The sequence below is a fragment of the Pristis pectinata genome, chromosome 10 (genome assembly GCF_009764475.1).
Source record: "Pristis pectinata isolate sPriPec2 chromosome 10, sPriPec2.1.pri, whole genome shotgun sequence".
In the NCBI taxonomy this organism is placed as follows: domain Eukaryota; kingdom Metazoa; phylum Chordata; class Chondrichthyes; order Rhinopristiformes; family Pristidae; genus Pristis; species Pristis pectinata.
Window position 1 is genome coordinate 95,663,623 of NC_067414.1, and position 19,655 is coordinate 95,683,277.

General features: G+C 44.0%; 1 protein-coding gene across 1 annotated transcript in view; it reads right to left on the reverse strand.

Moving 5' to 3' along the window:
* The window catches only part of LOC127574992 (Golgi resident protein GCP60-like), a 68,770-nt gene that overhangs the window by 18,460 nt on the left and 30,655 nt on the right, over positions 1 to 19,655 (reverse strand). The window contains 2 exon segments of the mRNA XM_052024569.1: positions 1,996 to 2,136; positions 18,149 to 18,290. Coding sequence (XP_051880529.1) covers positions 1,996 to 2,136; positions 18,149 to 18,290 — 283 coding nt within the window.

Sequence of the window (19,655 nt, forward strand, 5' to 3'; positions counted from 1 at the left end):
TTTGAAAATATTTGCAAATCTAGACCAGGTTAACATAACCTAAGAGCAGGGAGTGACTGTTTCCACACACTGCTGTAACTCTACCATTCAATTACATCAGAGCCAATCACTTATCTTAATCCCATATACCAGCACCGCCCCCCGCTTGGTTCCATAAATCTTAGTTCTTAACAAAATTCTTTCAAATGACTCCCAGCTTCAGCAACTTAACCCTTCTAACCCAATGCATTCCCCAGCTAACACCCCTCCGGAGGTGTAGAGTGTTGACGGAATACAGAACAACAGGCGCTTTGTACAGCTGTAACATAACATCCAGCATTTGCATTCCAGTCCCCTTGAGGTAATAAATCTCTGCAGTAGTAAAAATGGATTCTGGAATCACAATTCTTTCCCATGTTCAGCTCCTGCCAGGGCTAGAATTTATTGTCCTCTAAACAAACAGGGCAGCTTACTAGGCCACTGCCAAGAGTCAACAGCATGCCTGTTGTTCCTGAAGCCTCAAACCAGTCAGACCCAGTAACAACTTCAAAATTCTTTCTAAGGGATACAAGTGAAATGTTTCAGTCTCTTATGGCCAGTAGCCATTTTCATTAATTTATGCTCAGCAAGTGCCAACAAATAAAAACGTAATGATGTTCAGATTGTTTTATCTTGAGACACTGGTTCTTCTCGCAGCTACCATCCGGCAGGAGGTACAGAAGCCTGAAGTCCCACACCACCAGGTTAAAGAACAGCTACTTCCCTTTAACCATTCGGTTCTTGAATCAACCGACAAGACCCTAATCACTGCAGTTTAGCAACACTATGACCACTTTGATCAATTTGCACTAAAATGGACTTTCTTTCTTTTTATATTTAATTTATGTTTTTCTTGTGAATGCTGCTTATCTGATGCTCTGTGCCTGTGATGCTGCTGCAAGTAAGTTTTTCATTGCACCTGTGCACACACAGACTTATGCGTATGACAATAAACTTGACTTTGACTTTGGACACTGAATTTTCCTCTCAGTTTAATGTCCAACCTAAAAGGCAATAATGCCAAAAACATTGTCACAAGAAACTGCAGAGAGTTGTGGACACAGCTCAGCACATCATGGAAACCAGCCTCCCCTCCATGGACTCTGTCTACACTTCTCGCTGCCTTGGTAAAGCAGAAAACATAATCAAAGACCCCACCCACCCTGGACATTCTCTCTTATCCCCCCTTCCATAGGGCAGAAGATACAAAAGCCTGAAAGCACGTACCACCAGGCTCAAAGATAGCTTCTATCCCACTGTTATAAGACTATTGAACGATCCCCTAGTACGATAAAATGGACTGTTGACCTCACAATTTACCTCATTATGACCTTGCACCTTATTGTCTGCCTGCACTGCACTTTCTCTGTAACTGTAACACTTTATTCTGCTTTCTGTTACTGTTTTCCCTTGTACTAACCTCAATGCACTATTGTAATGAAATGATCTGTATGGACGGCATGCAAAACAAAGTTTTTCACTGTACCTCGGTACATGTGACAATAATAAACCAATTTACTGCACTCAGTTGTACTGCACCAGATATTTGTACTCAGCTACTCAGTTGTGTCAACTGTCTCAAATTAAGGAGAGCTACCCACTGTGCCATGCCTGATACCATTTATGAGACAAGTTTTTTTTTACTGATTTACGAGGTAAGTTATTTTACACAGAGAATAGTAGGTGCCTGGAATGCATTGCCAGTCGAAGTGGTGGAAGCAGATACAGTAGCAACGTTTAAGAGGCATTTAGACAGGCAGATGAACAGGTAGGGAAAGGAGGGATATAGACCACGTGCAGGCAGATGGGATTAGTTTCGACTGGCATCAAGGTCGGCACAGACACGGTGGGCTGAAGGGTCTGTCCCTGTGCTGTGCCGTTCTATGAAAGATCATAAAAATACTTTGCCTTTCTTTATGACAGAAGCTGTGTTTTATAAGCACCAAGCTGAAGACAAGACAATGAATGCTTTCTTACCTCTTCCTTTCCTGCTCTTCCTTCTCTATTTTATGAGAGGTGACATATGGTTCAAACAGATTGCAGCATTTGTTCACCAAATGGATAAATTCCACCATGGCATTTTCTTTCTTCATGCTCCCCAGGGCAGTCCATTCTCTCCTGTGAGAAAAAGGTTAGAAGAGACACCTATCACTGGCCTTACTCAACCTTAAGCACCACTAATACAATGTCTTGAACTACAGCTACACCATCGGACACATTCCCACAACTGGCATTATTAAGGACTGGATGATGTGTCGTTTTGCAGCATTGCTTGAGAAGTGATATTCAGATACAGCCTGACCCATATAATAGCAGCATAACCATTTCAATAAATAGGGGAATTTAACTCCTTATTCTACTTCAATTAACACCAAAATAACTTTTAAAACTCTCCTGAGCAGATCCTAAGTTGAATTTTGAAGAACAGCACCATTAACATTGAGATGAACGTTTCTTCCTTTAAGTACTTCCAGTGAGGCTTAAACTCTCAACCTCATGCCTGGGAGGCGAGGATTATAAACTGAGCCGTGCTGGTGGTGGATGACAGAAAAGCTATTTCTAACACCAAACCCATAATTGAAGATGAGGAACACGATGATGCTGGAGGAACTCAGCAGGCCAGGCAGCATCCTTGGAGAAAAGCAGGCGGTCAACGTTTCGGGTCAGGGCCCTTCTTCAGGACTGAAGATAAGAAAGGGGAAGCCCGATATATAGGAGGGAAAAGCAGAGCAGTGATAGGTGGACAAAGAGGGGAGGTGGGTGAGCACAAGGTGGTGATAGGTAGGATGCAGGTAAGAGATAGTGATAGGCAGGTGGGGGGGAGGAGGGGAGAGCAGATCCACGGGGGGTTGATGGTAGATAGTGATACGCATCTGCCTATCACCATCTCTTACCTGCATCTACTTATCACCTCCCTGTTCCCACCCCATCTCCCCTCTTTTGTCCAACTATCACTGCTCTGCTTTTCCCTCTGTAAATTGGGCTTCCCCTTTTCCTAGCTTCAGTCATGAAGAAGGGTCCTGACCCGAAACGTGACCGCCTGCTTTTCTCCACGGATGCTGCTGGCCTGCTGAGTTCCTCCAGCATCAGTGTTTTTCATCTAGATTCAGCATCTGCAGTCCTTTGTTTCTCCATAATTATAAGGACCCGTTTGCCATTTCACCACCCAGCTGCCATAGAAAGGAGTACGAATCTCCTGACTTTAACTATAGGGTTCAGTATTTTCAACTTTGTCCTTCTCACCAATGAATTTATCTGGTCCTGTGAATCCAAAAGTATTCCTCAGTTCAATTTTTCCACCACATAGAAAAATAAAATCTAGAATACTTCAATCGGATCCCTCTGATACAGCTTTTACTAAATCCAAGACAGTCTGAGGAAGAGGAGGAGGCCAGTTAGCCCAGCAATCCGCAAGCTCACCAATCAGGAATACTGACCGTCGTCGCATTTAACAAATATTCAATTTCAGTTGTTTAAAAGTGCCAACCGAACAGGATCCACACCCTTGTAGGGAGTGAGTTTCAGATTTCCCTTATTAATGCACTCCCAAACGAATCCCACTGCCCTAGGGGTCCGTATCTACTGCTTTGCAGGAACAGGGAGTGACTGTTTCAGAATCAGGTTTATTATCACAGACGTATGTCATGAAATTTGCTGTTTTGCAGCAGCAGTACAGTGCAAGACATAAAGACATAAAATTACAAGTTACAAAAATAAATAAATAGTGCAAAAGATGAATAACAAGGTAGTATTCATGGATTCGTGAACCGTTCAGAAATCTGACGGCAGAGGGGAAGAAGCTGTTCCTGAAACGTTGAGTGTGGGTCTTCAGGCTCGTGTACTTCCTCCCTGATGGTAGTAACGTAAAGAAGGCATGTCCCGGGTGGTGAGGGTCCTTAATGATGGATACTACTTTCTTGATGCACCGCCTCTTGAAGATGTCCTCGTGGCAGGGAAGGTTGTGTCCATGATGGAACTGGCTGAATCTACAGCCCTCTGCAGCCTCCTCCGATCCTGTGCACTGAAGCCTCCATATCAGGCGATGATGCAACCAGTCAGAATGCCCTCCACCGTACAATTGTAGAAATTTGCAAGAGTCTTTGCTGACATACCAAGTCTCCTCAAACTCCTAATGAAGTAGAGCCACTGGCGTCCCTTCTGCGTGATTGGGCCCAAGATAGATCCTCTGAGACGCCGACGCCCAGGAACTTGAAGCTGCTCATTCTTTCAACCGCTGACCCCTTAATGAAGACTGGTGTGTTTTCTCCCGATTTCCTCTTCCTGAAGTCCACAATCACCTCCTTGGTCTCGCTGACGTTGAGTGCGAGGTTGTTGTTGCGACACCACTCAACCAGCCGATCTATCTCACTCCTGTACGCCTCCTCATCACCATCTGAGATTCTGTCAACAAAATCATCGGCAAATTTATAGGATGGCATTTGAGCTGTGTCTACCCACAGTCATGAGTGTAGAAAGAGTAGAGCAGTGGGCTAAGCACGCATCCTTGAGGGGCACCTGTGTTGACCTGTCAGCGAGGAGGAGATGTTTTCTACCAATCCACACTGACTGTGGTCTCCAATAAGGAAGTCGAGGATCCAGTTGCAGAGGGAGGTACAGAGACCCAGGTTTTGAAGTTTGTTGATTAGGACTGAGGGGATGATGGTGTTGAAACGCTGAGCTGTAGTCGATAAACAGCAGCCTGACGTATGTTTTGCTGTTGTCTAGCTGCTCCAAAGCCGAGTGCAGAGCCAGTGAGATGCGTCCGCTGTGGACCTGTTGTGGCGGTGGGCAAATTGCAGCGGGTCCAGGTCTTTGTTCAGGCAGGAGTTAATTCTAGCCATGACCAACCTCTCAAAGTACTTCTTCATGAGTGCTACCAGGCAATAGTTGTTGAGGCAGCTCACCCTGCTCTTCTTGGGCACTGGTATGATTGATGCCCTTTTGAAGCAGGTGGGAACCTCCGACTGCAGCAGTGAGAGGTTGAAGATGCCCTTGAACACTTCAGCCAGCTGGTCGGCACAGATTTTTCAGTACCCTGCCAAGGGTACACTGTCGGGGCCTGACGCCTTGCGAGAGTTCACCCGCTTGAAGGATATTCTGACATTGGCCTCCGAGACAGAGATCACATGGTCGCCAGATGCTGTGGGGATTTGCACAGGTGTGGTGTTATTCTCCCTTTTAAGATGTGCATGAAAAGTGTTGAGCTCAATCAGGGAGTGAAGCATCATTGCCATTTCTGTTGTTAGGCTTCGCCTTATAGGAAGTAATGGCATGCAAACCCTGCCACAGCTGTTGTGCGTCCAATCGAGTCTTGAACTTCCCACGGAATTACCCTCTGTTGTTACTGCACTATTCAATTACATCAGGGCTGATCACCATCTCCTATCCATTCATCTCCCTTGGTTCCAGAAATCTTAGATCTCTTCGTAACAAAATTCTATCAACTGGCTTCCGGCTTCAGCAACTTAACTCTTTTCACAGCCAAATCTCAAACAGTTAGTCCATGTATTTTACTATCCAGCACCAACAATCAGTTGCATCAGATCCATCTTTCCCTACACACAGCCCTCCTCCATTGGTTGACCCAAATGCAGAGTTACCATATCCGTACAGAGTACTCCATACCAATAAGCAGATATTCCTCCCAGCTTCTAACATCATTCCCACTCTCCCCCCCGACACCCCCCCCCCCCCCCACCCTGTCTATCAACCCCGTCACCTGGATCCATCTATCACCCGCCAGCTCATGCTCCACCCCCCCCCCCCACCCCACCTTTTTATACTGGCTATCTCCCCTCTTTCTTTCCAGTCCTGAAGGGTCTCGACCCGAAACATCGATTGTCCATTTCCCTCCAATGGATGCTGCCTGACCTGCTGGGTTCCTCCAGCATTTTGCACATTGAAGCAGATGTCCCCACATCTTCCTCTGGGGTTGAGAACTTAACCATCTCTTAGAGGGAACTAAATGCAGTGGCTTAATGGATACCAGTTCCCTGTCTAATGTTTGTGGGGTTCAAGCTGACTCTGGAAACTTTAACACAAATCTAGACAGTGATACTGAGAGGATGGTAGAAAAATCAGAGGAGCCATTAAAGACCTTGTCAGGTCCCTCACAGACCAAAAGATCATTCTGCTGCATTTGAAGCAGAGCAAGAAACTTCTCCTTCGTATCTTCGCCAATATTTACCACTCAATCACTACAAAGAGGTTACTTACTGTTATAGAACAGATTCGAGGTCTCGAAGGACAAGGACTCTGAACACAGTCTTAGAGATAAATGATTTATTTACAAAGACAAACGTGGGGAAAAGGTAACGGGGGCAACACGCACACGCGCGCGCACTGGTGATAGCAAGCAGGGGAAAATCACAACAAGGGTAAAATATACACACGCACACACAATGAACTGGGTACAGACAATCAAGGAAAAGCAATACGATGCTCGCCACCCCTTGACTCCATGCAGGCACAGCTCTACGCTACCGGCAATACCAACTAGAACGCTCCTAACCCTATTGAAGTGCACGCCTTACCAACGATCTCTCCAGCGCCGTTCCACAGCTCCTCGGCCTGGGATCAAGGAGGATGAATCCCTCGGAGCAGTCAAAGAGAGCGAACCAGGCACATGTGGCACTCTTTATAGTGCTGGAGAGGTCCAGCCCAGGTAGTTCAAAAAGGCCAACGGCCCGAGGCCAAGTACAAAGGTGTTTAAAGGGACCAACGGTCAGGTGTGCACTGATGGGTGGGGTGGAGCCAAACCTTGATTGACAGTGGTGTGTCTTTCGACCAGGTAATGGGCAGTGCTGTCACGTGACAGCCATGGCCCTCCACAATACACCTACTCATTTGTGGGAGCTCGCAAGTGGTAGGATGGCATAGTGGTATAGCTGGTGGAGCTGCTGCCTCACAGCTCCAGCAACCCAGGCTCAATCCTAACACTCTAGAGCTGTCTGTGTGGAGTTTGTACATTCTCCCTACGACTGCGTGGGTTCCTCTGGACACTGTAAAGTGCCCCGACTGTGTAGGTGAGTGACAATATTTGATTGGAATTGATTAGAACATGGGGAGAATGAAAAAATGGTATTGGCACAGGATTAGTGTAATTGGGTGCTTGACAGTATGTACAGACCCAAGTGGGTTAAAGGGCCTGTTTCTGTGCTATACGATTTGTTAACAGAGCTAAGTGCATCCTTTGCTGTAATGTCCATCTAATGAGCACCTGAAAAATATTACAGAAATGCAAATTGTGAAGGACACTACCTGCAGCAAAATTCTCTTTCAAAACACTTTGCTTAAATCTGCTTCCTCAATCCTCAACTGAACGCACTGAGAAATGAGCCAGCAGCTACCCAGTCCAGCATTTTACACAAATGACCAGGAGGATGTAGTTGATTCCCCTATTTTGTCTGCTTGCTGTGAGTAATAGCTTAATTAAGGAGGTGAAAGAAAGATATTCAGCATTCCAATTTGATTAGGACTGGGATGGGGAATTAAGGGAGCAAGGCAGTGGAACTAAGGAAATGAGAAGGTATTTTGTAAATGGAAGCCAGCTGGGCTTGCAGATTATGGCAGCAAGCTCCTGCTGCACAGCCTTCTGTCCTTGGGTATAGTTCTGGTGCTGTTTGTGACAAAGGCAGTGAGGGGGTCAAACCAGGCTCCACACAGCACTGGCAAGAAGTAAAAAGCTCTGAGCTTAGCATACTTTGTACCGCAAGCAAAGTGCCTCAAGAATCAGTACTTTTTGCAGTAACTAATGATCACAAGGAGTACTTCTGCTGTTTTACACAGAAGGTCAATAAACCTATCGTTGATGCTGTTGGATTCGACTGTTTTAATTAGTTTTTTTTTAACATGTATAGTGTTTAATACACCTCAAGTGGCTGCACAAGGAATGGCCGCTTACTAGCTTATTGGTTCGCCCATCAGGTGAATATGTAATTTTTCATTGGGTGGTTTGGCCACAAGTATCTAATAGGTTTCCTGATTGGACTATTGTTAGCTAAGGAGTATCTCTCATCTCAGGTATAAAAGGTGTCATTTTTTGTTAATCTCTCTCTTGCTCTCTTCCCCCCACCCCGGCCCTAGCTCATCTTTAGTTCCTCTTGTCTCGGCTCATCTCCCAGTAGTAAAGCCAGTGCCATGTGCTCTGTCACTGCTTCTTTGTTTTAAACTTTTCCAATAAAACTTTGTGAAGCACCAAGTTGTTTGCACCTCATTCCTGGACTCCTGAAAGAACCTGCGGATTCAAAAATAACTGGATCCGCCAATGCCCTATTTCAGTTTTGCCAGACCTCAAAAATGATCGAAGGGCTCAACTCCAGAACGACTGCCGTTAACATCAAGGCAGCAATTGACTGAGTGTGGCTTCAAGGAGCCTGAGGTCAATGGGCATCAAGGGGAAAGCACTCCAGTGATGGGAGTCACACCTTACACAAAGGATGATGGTTGTGGTTGTTGGGAGGGTAATCAGCCCAGCCCACTGCTCCATTGCAGGAGCTCCTCAGGGCATTATCCTTGACCCAACCTTCACCAATGACCTTCCTTCCATCAAGGGCAGAAAAGGGTCTGTTTACTGATGACTACACAATGCTCAGATCTCGATAAATGAATAAAAGTCCTTCTGAGAGCAATTCACTTAATCACGCTCCCCACTCTTTCCACGTTGCCTTGCATTTTCTTTTTTCTTCATTTATCCAATTCCTTCTTGAAGATTATCACCGAAGTCATCACCCTGCTGGGCAGTATTTTCCAAACCCAAACCACATCATGCACAAGTTTCCTTCTTGCTTCCTCTACTTCTTTTTGCTAAGCCTCTGAAAACCATAACCTCCTCTCGTTATCAAATTTTAGTCAGAGGAAATAGCTTCTCTCTTTTTACTCTAAACCCTGATATTTTTAAATATCTCCATTAAATTTTCAGAGCCTTCTCTGGTTAATACAAATCCTGGAACTACCCCAATAAATAACTCTGTACCGACACACAAAGAACTGGAGGAACTCAGCAGGTCAGCAGTCCTCCAGCGCTCTGTGTGTTACTCCAGATTCCCACATCTGCAGTCTCCAAATAGTTCTGTAGCCTTTCCAAATACTTCAGCCCCTTCCTGAAGTGTGAACTGGACAGAATACTCATGCTGGGGTCATGATGTGGCTTTAGATGGGGCCAACATCACTTTAAGGCTTTTTATCCCCATTTATAAAACAGATGCTCTCATACGCTTTAATTGCTTTTGTTAACATGTCCCTTCATCTTCAAGGATTTGTGCATAAGCATGTTGACATCTATCCCTTTCTCCTGTAGTCTTTGTACCATATAATTTGTGTGGCCCCTGCTCATTCTCCCTACCAAAATCCATCACTTCACACCTTTCTGCATGGAATTTCACGTGTTTTGTGCCCACTTTTTCCACTAGATGTCCATGTCCTCTTGAAGCTTATAATCTTAAAATACTAAAGCAAGGCTTCAATATAGAGCCTTGCCAAACCATAGGACACCTAAAATACTTTAAAGCAAATGAAGCACTTTTGAGATGTTACTGTGATAATGTAGAATATGTGGCACCTACCAGCAGTATGTGATAATATCCAGAAAGAAATGTTTTAGGAAGGTTGATCAATAGATAAACATCAGCAAGGATGCCAAGGACAACTGCCAATTCCTCTTTAAAACAGTGTAATTGGAATGGAGAGAACAAACAGGTTTAATGTCTCATCTGAAAGACAGTGCAACATGCTCTATTGCACTTCCTCAGCATTGCAATGGAATGTAGCACAAGTTTTGTACTGAAATCACTGGAATTCATTCCCACGTGTTTATTACTCTTTCAAGATTTGTGTCATCTGGAAGTGCTAGACATTACTATACACTGAAAACAGCAGTGGTCTCCACCCTTCTATAAAGCTGTCTACCACTGTTTCAGTGACATCATCAAGGATCAAGACAGCCAAAAACTATTTACCCCTAAATCTAATTTTCCCTTTATTAATGCATTTTCATCCAAGTACATTAATTTTCTCCTGGATTATCGTTTCCTAAAGCTTTCTCATCACAGACATTGAACTGATTACCCTGACTATCATGTGGATAGTCAAAGGCTTTTTCCCGGGGCTGAAACGGTTGCCACAAGAGGACACAGGTTTAAGGTGCTGGGGAGTAGGTACAGAGGAGATGTCAGGGGTAAGTTTTTTTACTGAGAGAGTGGTGAGTGCATGGAATGGGCTGCTGGCAACGGTGGTGGAGGTGGATATGATAGGGTCTTTTAAGAGACCTTTGGATAGGTACATGGATCTTAGAAAAATAGAGGGATATAGGTAAGCCTAGTCATTTCTAAGGTAGGGACATGTTTGGCACAACTTTGTGGGCCAAAGGGCCTGAATTGTGCTGTAGGCTTTCTGTGTTTCTATAATGGTAATATTTAGCCTTCTTCTGATTCTTGAAACATTTGAAATGGATTGTAACCCTGCAGTACTTTAGCAACGCCCTGCATCCAGGTACAACTGGAAGATGATGGCCAGTGTTCCACACTTTCTACCCTTACTTTCCTAAGCAACCTAGAATGCATTCCATACACATTGGGCATCTTCTATGCTTTTTCAGTACATAGAACAGTACAGCACAGGAACAGGCCCTTCGGTCCACGATGTCTGCACCAACCATGATGCCAAATTAAACTAATCCCATCTGTCTGGGATATATCCCTCCATTCCCTGCCTGTTCATGTGCCTGTCTACTGCCAGACTTTCCAAAATCTCCATTAACAAATATATATATATATATATATCAAAAAAACCTGATCTTGTTGCTTTTGAAAACAATCACATGCAGTTCCTATTGGTAAATTGGCAGTGGAGAGCTTCATGATGCCCCAAGGTTGTAAAAAGCTTTATATAAGTGAACATCAACCTGCCTTTCCTTTATTCTACTTCCCAATGTTCTCATTTAGTTCTGCTTTGACAGCTCCTCTTTCTTGGCAAACACCAATGCAAATCACTATTATTATGTAAGCAATGCAGTTTTGCCTGCACGGACTTGGTTTGGAACTCCCTCACTGTTCCTGGTCTAGGAAGCTGCCGGTTCCATTTTAGAAGCGAGGACAGAAGGCCCCTAGAACAGCTCCAAATCAGAGAAGTCGGAAAACTTGGAAGCATGGTGGATTCGACAGTACAGCAAGGACATTATCAGGTTCCAGCTCTAGTCTCAGTTAAAATTACTTCATTACATATTCCTCAGCATTTATTCACAACACCCCTGCCCCACCCTCATCTCCACCCAATGCCTTTGTGAATGACATTGACATAGTGAAATAAGTGCTCCTAGCTTGGTACAAAGTAAATTAAAATTATGACACACAAACCAGTCACTCAGGCCAGCTGGTCTTTGCCAGCGTTTCTTTTCTCCACGAGTTTCCTCCAACATAACTTCATTTAGTCCTATCAAGATGTGTTTCTATTGCAATTTCCCCATTCTTACCGAGCTTGCCCTTGTACATAAACACAAGAAAATAGGAGCGGTGGACCACCTGGCTGCTCAAGCCTGCCCTGCCTTTCAACATGACCACGGCTGATCTACACTGGCCCCAACTCCTCTATTCTGGTTCCCTAAAGCCCTCAGTTCCCCCATCTTTTAAACATTTATCTACCTCCATCCGCAACCTTCTAGGGCAGAGAATTCCAGAGATTCAGCACCCTCTGCGAAAATATTTCTATGCACCACTGTTTTAAGTGACCAGCCCCTTATCTTGTAACTATGACCCCTCATTTGAGCCTCTCTCACTGGTGAACAGATCTCAACACTTATCATGTCATGCCCCCCCCCCCCCCATTAGGAACTTACATGTTTGAATAAGATCCTTCTAAGCTCCAAAGAATACAGACCCAACCTGTTTAGCCTCTCTTGATAGGACAACCCTCTCATCCCAGGAATTAGCCTGGTGAATTTCTTTCAGACTGCCTCCAATGCTGTTATCACTTTTTTTTTGAGTAAGGGGATTAAACACTGTGTGCAGTATTCCAGTTGTGCCCTCACCAAGATGTGTATAATTTTTAACAAAACTTCCCTACTCTGAATTCCAATCCCTTTGCCACTAAGTGCAATATGCCATCTACTCTCAAATACTTGCTGTCCTATATGCAATTCACATCAACGAGTGCTGCGGTATTCCAACCATGCTCTCATTAAAGCATGGTTTGGGATCTAGGCAGGTTTAAATATTTTCTCCACAACTAACCTTTCAAACTCCTGCCTAATCTTAAAGACTTATAGGGAGAAGTCCCAAAGGTCTATAGTCTTCTTTGATACGTATAAACCTCTTGGCTCCTGTCTGTATTGATCTTTAAAATTTTGCCACTGTTTTTATTTTAGACTTCTCCCATCAACAGTACTTTGCTTTTGTTTTATAAGTTTTTATACCCCGGGTTTCAGCCTGGTAAGTGTTCAACATTGCTTTAGTGATTTTTCTCCGATGGATCACTGAAAACTGCACACAGAAATTGTGTCACCTCTGACAAAGCAGCACCTCTTCAACAATGCAATGGAGTGCTAGCAGTAGATCTTGTGCCTGCGTTGTCAGCTCAGGGTTCCACCAGTAACGTTCTGAACGAGAGCTGTACTAAGCTGACAGGTAATTGTCCATTCATAACTATGAATTAGGACATAGACACATCAGGACATAAATGCAGAGCTTTCCCTTTTACAAAATCATTAAACATTTCCTTCAATTTAAAAGGATTGAATGTTTCAATGCATGATTTGCATCAGTTTCTTGAAATAAAAATGGTTTTATTAAATAAAACAGTTAGCTGTAAACTGTAATGCAGGACAGAGTCCTAGCTGTTGCCCAGAGAGCTAGCCTGACTGGCACGGTTCTGGTTCTATAGTCTCTTTTACACATGGAGGAACTAAACAAACCAAAATAATGGAGGTAATTTTTCTCCTCTCCTTTAAAGTGATGGAAATGGGAGGTTGTGTCCATATAATGAGGTAATGAATCAAGCCAGTGCTCTAAATGGGTTGCAACAAGATATCTGAAAGAGCATATTGTGCTCACTACAAATATTTTGGGCCAAAATAAATTGTGAGCACCAAAATATCCTTTCAAAATACATTACAACATTGTTGACTACTTATTTTCTTTTATCCCAAATGGATCAGTTGGCAAATTCACTGCCCAAAGCCAAATGTACTGTTGAGATGCTGTCAGTACTCTCAGGAAATCTTAAGTATTGACATCGAAACCTGTTGAGTGTCACAGTTCAGTGAGTGCATATACAAATACACACAAAATGTGCACAGTTGTCTGCCTTGTACAATGGCACCAGAGCAAATCATACCACTGAGTGCTGACAAAGCTATTGTTTACAGCTTACAATGCTGCTTCTTTTTGCATGACATTCAGTTTTTGTTTGATTTCTAAGAAATGCATTGCATTGGAAAGCTTTTTTTACTAAGTTCAAGAGAGATGGCTCCCTTCTGAGTCACACACTGTTCTAATTTGGAAATATCAGTTTCTTAAGCATCACTGGATCTAAACCCTGGCCTCACCCCCACCCTCTTCACTTCTTAATGACATGGATGCAATGAACTAGGTTTCTGCTGTGGTACAAAATACATAAAAATTATAACACACCAGGACAACTGCTCTTCACTGTGGTTATTCTCCACATAACCTTTCTCCAATCTAACTTAATCTAATCAAGTGCAGTTAGACCACACTTTGAGTGTTGTGGACAGTTTTGATCACCCTCTTATAGGAAAGACATCATTAAACTGGAGAGGGTGCAGAGAAGATTTACAAGGATGCTGCCAGGATTCGAGGGCCTGAGTTATAGGGAGAGGTTGGGCAGGCTGGGACTTTATTCCTTGGAACACAAGAGATTGGAGGGTGGCCTTACAGAGGTGTATAAAATCATGAGGGGTATAGATGGGTTGAATACACACAGTCTTTTTCTCAGGAAAGGAGAACTAAAAACTAGAGGGTATAGGTTTAAGGTGAGAGGGGAAAGATTTAAAAGGGGCAACTTCTTCATGCAGAGGGTGCTACATATTTGGAAACAGCCAGAGGCAGGTGTAATAACAACATTTAAAAGACATTTGGATAAGTACATGGATAGGAAAGGTTTAGGGGGATATGGGCCAAATGCCGGCAGATGGGACTAGCTTGGTGGACACCAGGGACAGTATGGATGAGTTGGTCCATGCTGAACGACTCCAAGTCCTTCTATGTCTTTCTCTCTCTTACCTAGCTTCCACTTAAATCTATACATGCAAATTCACCTCAACGACTACTGTGATAGCGAGTTCCCCATTTTATCCATACTCTGTTCCTTCATTGTTATTGGGTGTAAATCCTTCACCTCCCTCCCTTACAGCACCTTCACCAGAAGAACTGTAGTGTTTCAGGTTGATTCACAACTATCTTCTCAAGAGCAATGATTGCTGGCTATATAAATAGTGTCTACATCCTCTAAATAAAAATAAATAAATGGTACTTTGGAAGGATCTGATGAAGGTGGTGTTAAGGTTCAGTACAATGCAAGTCTGTGTTGCAGATACACCTGCTAATCAGTTCACTTTCACATGGAGCATGTAGTTTTGTTGATTCCATTTAAAAATAAAATCATTGTAGAGGTTACTTTTAAGTTAGCTGCCCTGCAAAAGTGGCTTCTTCAATGACAACACCCAAATTCTGATCTCGACCACCTAGGACAGTAATTTGGGCAGCCCAGTGGCATAGAAGGTAGAGCTGCTACCTCACAGCTCCAGTGACCTGGGTTCAATCCTGACCTCAGGTGCTGTGTGGAGTCTTCATGTCCTCCTTGTAGATACGTGGGTTTCCTCACCTATCCCAAAGACATGCAAGTTTGTAGGTTAATTGGTTACTGCAATATTGCTCCTAGTGTGGAGGTAAGTGGTGTGGGGGGTGGGTCAGGTAGTTGATGGGAATGTGGGAGAATAAAAAGGGATGAGTGCAGGATTAGTGTCAATGGATGATTTATGGCTGGCACCGACTCAATGGGTTTATTTCCAACCTGTATCTCTTGGACTCTAGGACATGTGCAACACGCACATGGCAACAAGATCATCCACAGTCATGATATCCAGACTTGGAATTGGAACCATCATTGGGTCCCTATCCACCAGCACTGTGCCTTAACCAGAAGGACTGCAACAATTGAACACAGTGCTCCACCAGCTTCTTCAAGGCAATGGTATTTTGGAAGGGTGCGATGAAGGTGATGTTAAGATTCAGTATAATTGCAAGCATGTGTGCTAGTAATGGATATTTAAAAAATGCTTACAATGTGTTTGAGAAAGGAAAAATAAAGATTTGATTGTTAGGTAGATTCTGAGGTTAAAGGTCACATGGAAGGGAAAAGGTTTTACATAATGAAAATAATTATAAAACAAGTCAGAAGTAGCAGACAGCACATCAGACAGCATCTATGGGACGAGTGTTGATGAAAGGTTAGTTAACCTTTCATTCCTCTCCTTCCACAGAACTTGGCTAGTGTGCAGGGTGTTTACAGCAATTTGTTTTTATTAGGAAGGATGTGGAAGCGTTGGAAAGGGTGCAGAGGAGATTTACCAGGACGCTGCCTGGTTTAGAGAGTCTGCATTATGAGGAGAGACTAAGGGAGCTCAGACTTTACTCTTTAGAGAGGAGGAGGCTGAGAGGAGACATGATAGAGGTGTACAAAATATTAAGAGGAATAGAGTGGACAGCCAGCACCTCTTTCCCAGGGCACCAATGCTCAATGCAAGAGGGCATGGATTTAAAGTAATGGGTGGGAAGTTCAAGGGAGATATCAGAGGAAGGTTTTTTTTACCCAGAGAGTGGTTGGGGCATGGAATGCGCTGCCTGGGGCGGTGGTGGAGCAGGAACATTCGTCAAATTCAAGAGATTGCTAGATAAGCATATGGAGGAATTTAAAATAGAGGAATATGTGGGAGGAAGGGGTTAGATCGTCTTAGGCGAGGTTTAAAGGTCGGCACAACATTGTGGGCCGAAGGGTCTGTATTGTGCTCTACTGTTCTATGATTCTATCAACTGCATTTTCTTTAAACTTTTGCAATGTAGAAAAATATCTTTAACAAAGAGAAACATAAGGAGGCCAAGGACTGACGTACTAAGTCCTGCAAGAGTACTGCACGCCTGCTGTGCAATCAACAAAATGGGATTAGTGTAGGATTAGTTTTAATGGGTGCTTGATCAATGGTGTGGACTCCAGGAGTCAAACAGCTGTATAAATCTGACTATGAAACCAAAATCTGGAAAGACTCTGACACTGGGAAGGTTAAGAGACTTTTGTAATGACAATTAATGTGAATGGCATGTTCTTATGATTAAACAGTGTCTGCAGCTCACTGACTCGGCATGAACCCAAAGCAATTCTTCAACAACCTGCACTTGTACAGCGCAGTTAACAAATTAAAATATCCCATGGCACTTCACACTAGCGGATAGTTAATAGTCACAGGATGGCACAAGTGTACTGCACAGAAAGCAGCCAATTAATTCATTTATGGCCAGCATAAACAGAATCATTCACACTTGATATATTTTCAGTCTATTACCCTACAGACCACAACACATTAAGTAATCTGGCTCCACTGCTCTTTCTGGCAGATTTAAGATCTCCAGCAACACACAAACTGCTCAGCGGGTCAGGCATCATCTGTGGAGGGAAATGGACAGTTGACGTTTCGGGTCTCGACCCTTCATCTGGACCAGATCAGTCAAACTGAACGGTCTCGACCCGAAATGTCAACTGTCCATTTCCCTCCTCGATGCTGCCTGACCCGCTGAGTTCCTCCAGCTTTTTTACGTGTTGCTCCAGATTCCAGCATCTGCAGTCTCTTGCATCTCTACTTAAGATCCCCACCAATTTTAAATGAAGAAGTATTTTCCTATTCTCCATCCCTTTAATCATTTTACCAATTGCCTTATGTCTCTAGTTATTGAACTCCTTAGTCATCCTCTAGGCTTCTCATATTGACTCAAAGTCATCTACGGAGGTTTTGAGGTAGATGACCAAAAGCTTGCTTAGTAAGTTAGGTTTTAAGGAGCATCATTGCAGGAGAATTGAGCTCCAAGTATCAGAGCTAACAGCCAAGCCATCTGAGAGCGCGACCAGCAATCCTGGAGAGATGAAAATGAGGACAATTGTAAAATTAGATGAAGGCTGGATTAGAGCCTTGAATGGAGGAATTCATAAAGCAGACAATAAATGTGTAGCATTTAAAAGACACGCAATACCTGGTCATTTTTCTGGGTGCATCACAACTTATTGCTCAGGAAAATTCCCACTTGAAATTTCGCTCCCCCTTGACTCTCAATTTCTGTATTTTCCCTTGGGTTCCCCCATCAGATTTCCAGTGCAAAATCATGATTTGGAATTGTAATGTGGAAGGTCATGGCTGTCACGTGACACCATTGAGCATTGGTCGAAAGTGACACCACTGTCAATCAAGGTCTGGCTCCACCCACCCATTAGTGCCCACTCTTGACCACTGGTTTCTGTGCACACCTTTTGTACCTGGCCATGACCTATTGGACCTTTTGAATTACCTGGACTGGCTCCACCCAGCTCTCCAGCACTATAAAGAATGGCACATGTGCGTGGTTCTCTTCTTTGAAACCACGCCGAAGGGACCATTGGTAAGAGTGTGCACTTCCACAGGGGTTAGGAGCATCCTGAGTAGATTCCCAGTAGCGTAGAGCCGATGCTTGTCCAGGATCAGGGTGCTCAGGCATCGTATTGTTTTTTTTCCCTGATCATTTGTAACCAGTTCGCTGTGTGTGTGTGTGTGTGTGTGTGTGTGTGTGTGTGTGTGTGTGTGTGTGTGTGTGTACCTCACCCCCGTTGCAGTTTCCCCCACATCTCACGATCACCCGTGCGCGTGTGTACATCCATTACCATTCATTCCGTTCCCACATTTGTCTGTGATTAAATCATTTTTAAAACTCCAAAGACTGTGTCCAGAGAACTCTACCTTTGAGATCTCAAAGAACCTTTTCTCACAACAGTAATCCAGTCCCTTATTTCCGTATGCCCACTAAATTCAAAGCAACCAAAGACTGCAGTTGGGAGAGTGTAGGTCTGAAATAACCATCGAGAATTAGGTCACAATTACCTCCTGTCATTGCCAAGAACATCAAAGAAGCCAACCTCCGGACAGGAGTCAGGACTGTAGGGGCCGACAGAGATCTGTTTGTGCAGAGCGACAAGCTTCAGTTTTTCTTCATATGTTGGGTGAAAAGCTTTTCCATCTTTTTCTGTAAATGGGAAGATAAAATGTTAGAATTTCTTTTAACATGCTGCTCTAACTTCCCCACATTCAGATTGGTGGGGCGGTCTACCGTTTTATCTACAGACAGGCTTCCAGCTGGTTACCAATGTCTAAATTAGAAGTCACTGTTTTGTTGGAGGCTCTCAATGCTTTAGACAAAAGCCACTGAGGCTACATCTGGATTCCCAAATAGCAGAATTCCACTGATACATATCATGTTAAACCTGGCAAACCAGGCAGGCGCGGTAGCATAGTGGTTAGCATAATGCTTTACAGCGCTAGCGACCCGGGTTCAAATCCGGCCGCTCTCCGTAAGGAGTTTGTATGTTCTCCCCGTGTCCGCGTGGGTTTCCTCCGGGTGCTCCAGTTTCCTCCCACATTCCAAAAGACGTACAGGTTAGGAAGTTGTGGGCATGCTATGTTGGCGTCGGAAGCGTCGCGACACTTGTGGGCTACCCCCAAATCACTACGCAAAAGGATGTATTTCACTGTGTGTTTCGATGTACATGTGACTAATAAAGATATCTTATTTTATCTAAATCTTATCTTATCCGGCCAAAGGTTCGGTACATACAGCCTGGGATGGGGCAGATGAGCCAATAATCAGGTGCTATGCTGCACATGGAATTATTCAAAGCCATGTATTGGTTTATTATTGCCATTTATATTGAGATACAGTGTAAAGGTTTTGTCTGCGTGCCATCCAGACAGATCATTCCATATCCAAGTTTAAAAAAAAGGAAAATAGAATGCAGAATAGTGTTGCAGCTACAGCAAAAGTGCAGCGCAGGTAGACAAATAAAATGCCAGGGTCACAATGAGGTGGACTGAGAGATCAAGGGTTCATCTTTTAGCTTATGAGAAGTCCATTCAGGAGTCTGATAACAGCAGGACAGAAGCTGTCCTTGAGGCTTCTGTACCTTCTGCCCAATGGGAGTGAGGGGAAAAAAGAATGACCGGGGTGGGGTCCTTGATTATGTCGGCTGCTTTCCTGAGGCAGCGGGAAGTGTAGACAGAGTGAATGGAGGGGAGGCCGGCTTGCATGACGGACTGGGCTGTGTCCACAGCTGTCTGCAGTTTCTTGCAGCCTTGGGCAGAGCAGTTGCCGTACCAAGCCGTGATGCATCCGGATAGGATGCTTTCTATGGTGCATCTGTAAAAATTGGTGAGGGTCATTATAATGGAATCATTATAAGAACAGAACAGTGAAAATATGCAGAAGGACAGACAGCATCTGTGAAGAGGAACTGAGAGAGCATTTCAAGTCAAGGACCCTTCATCAGAACTATCTAGTTGGAAATCAGACTTGCGACACTCAGATGATCCCCAGGGGTTGGAACAATTTTTCAGT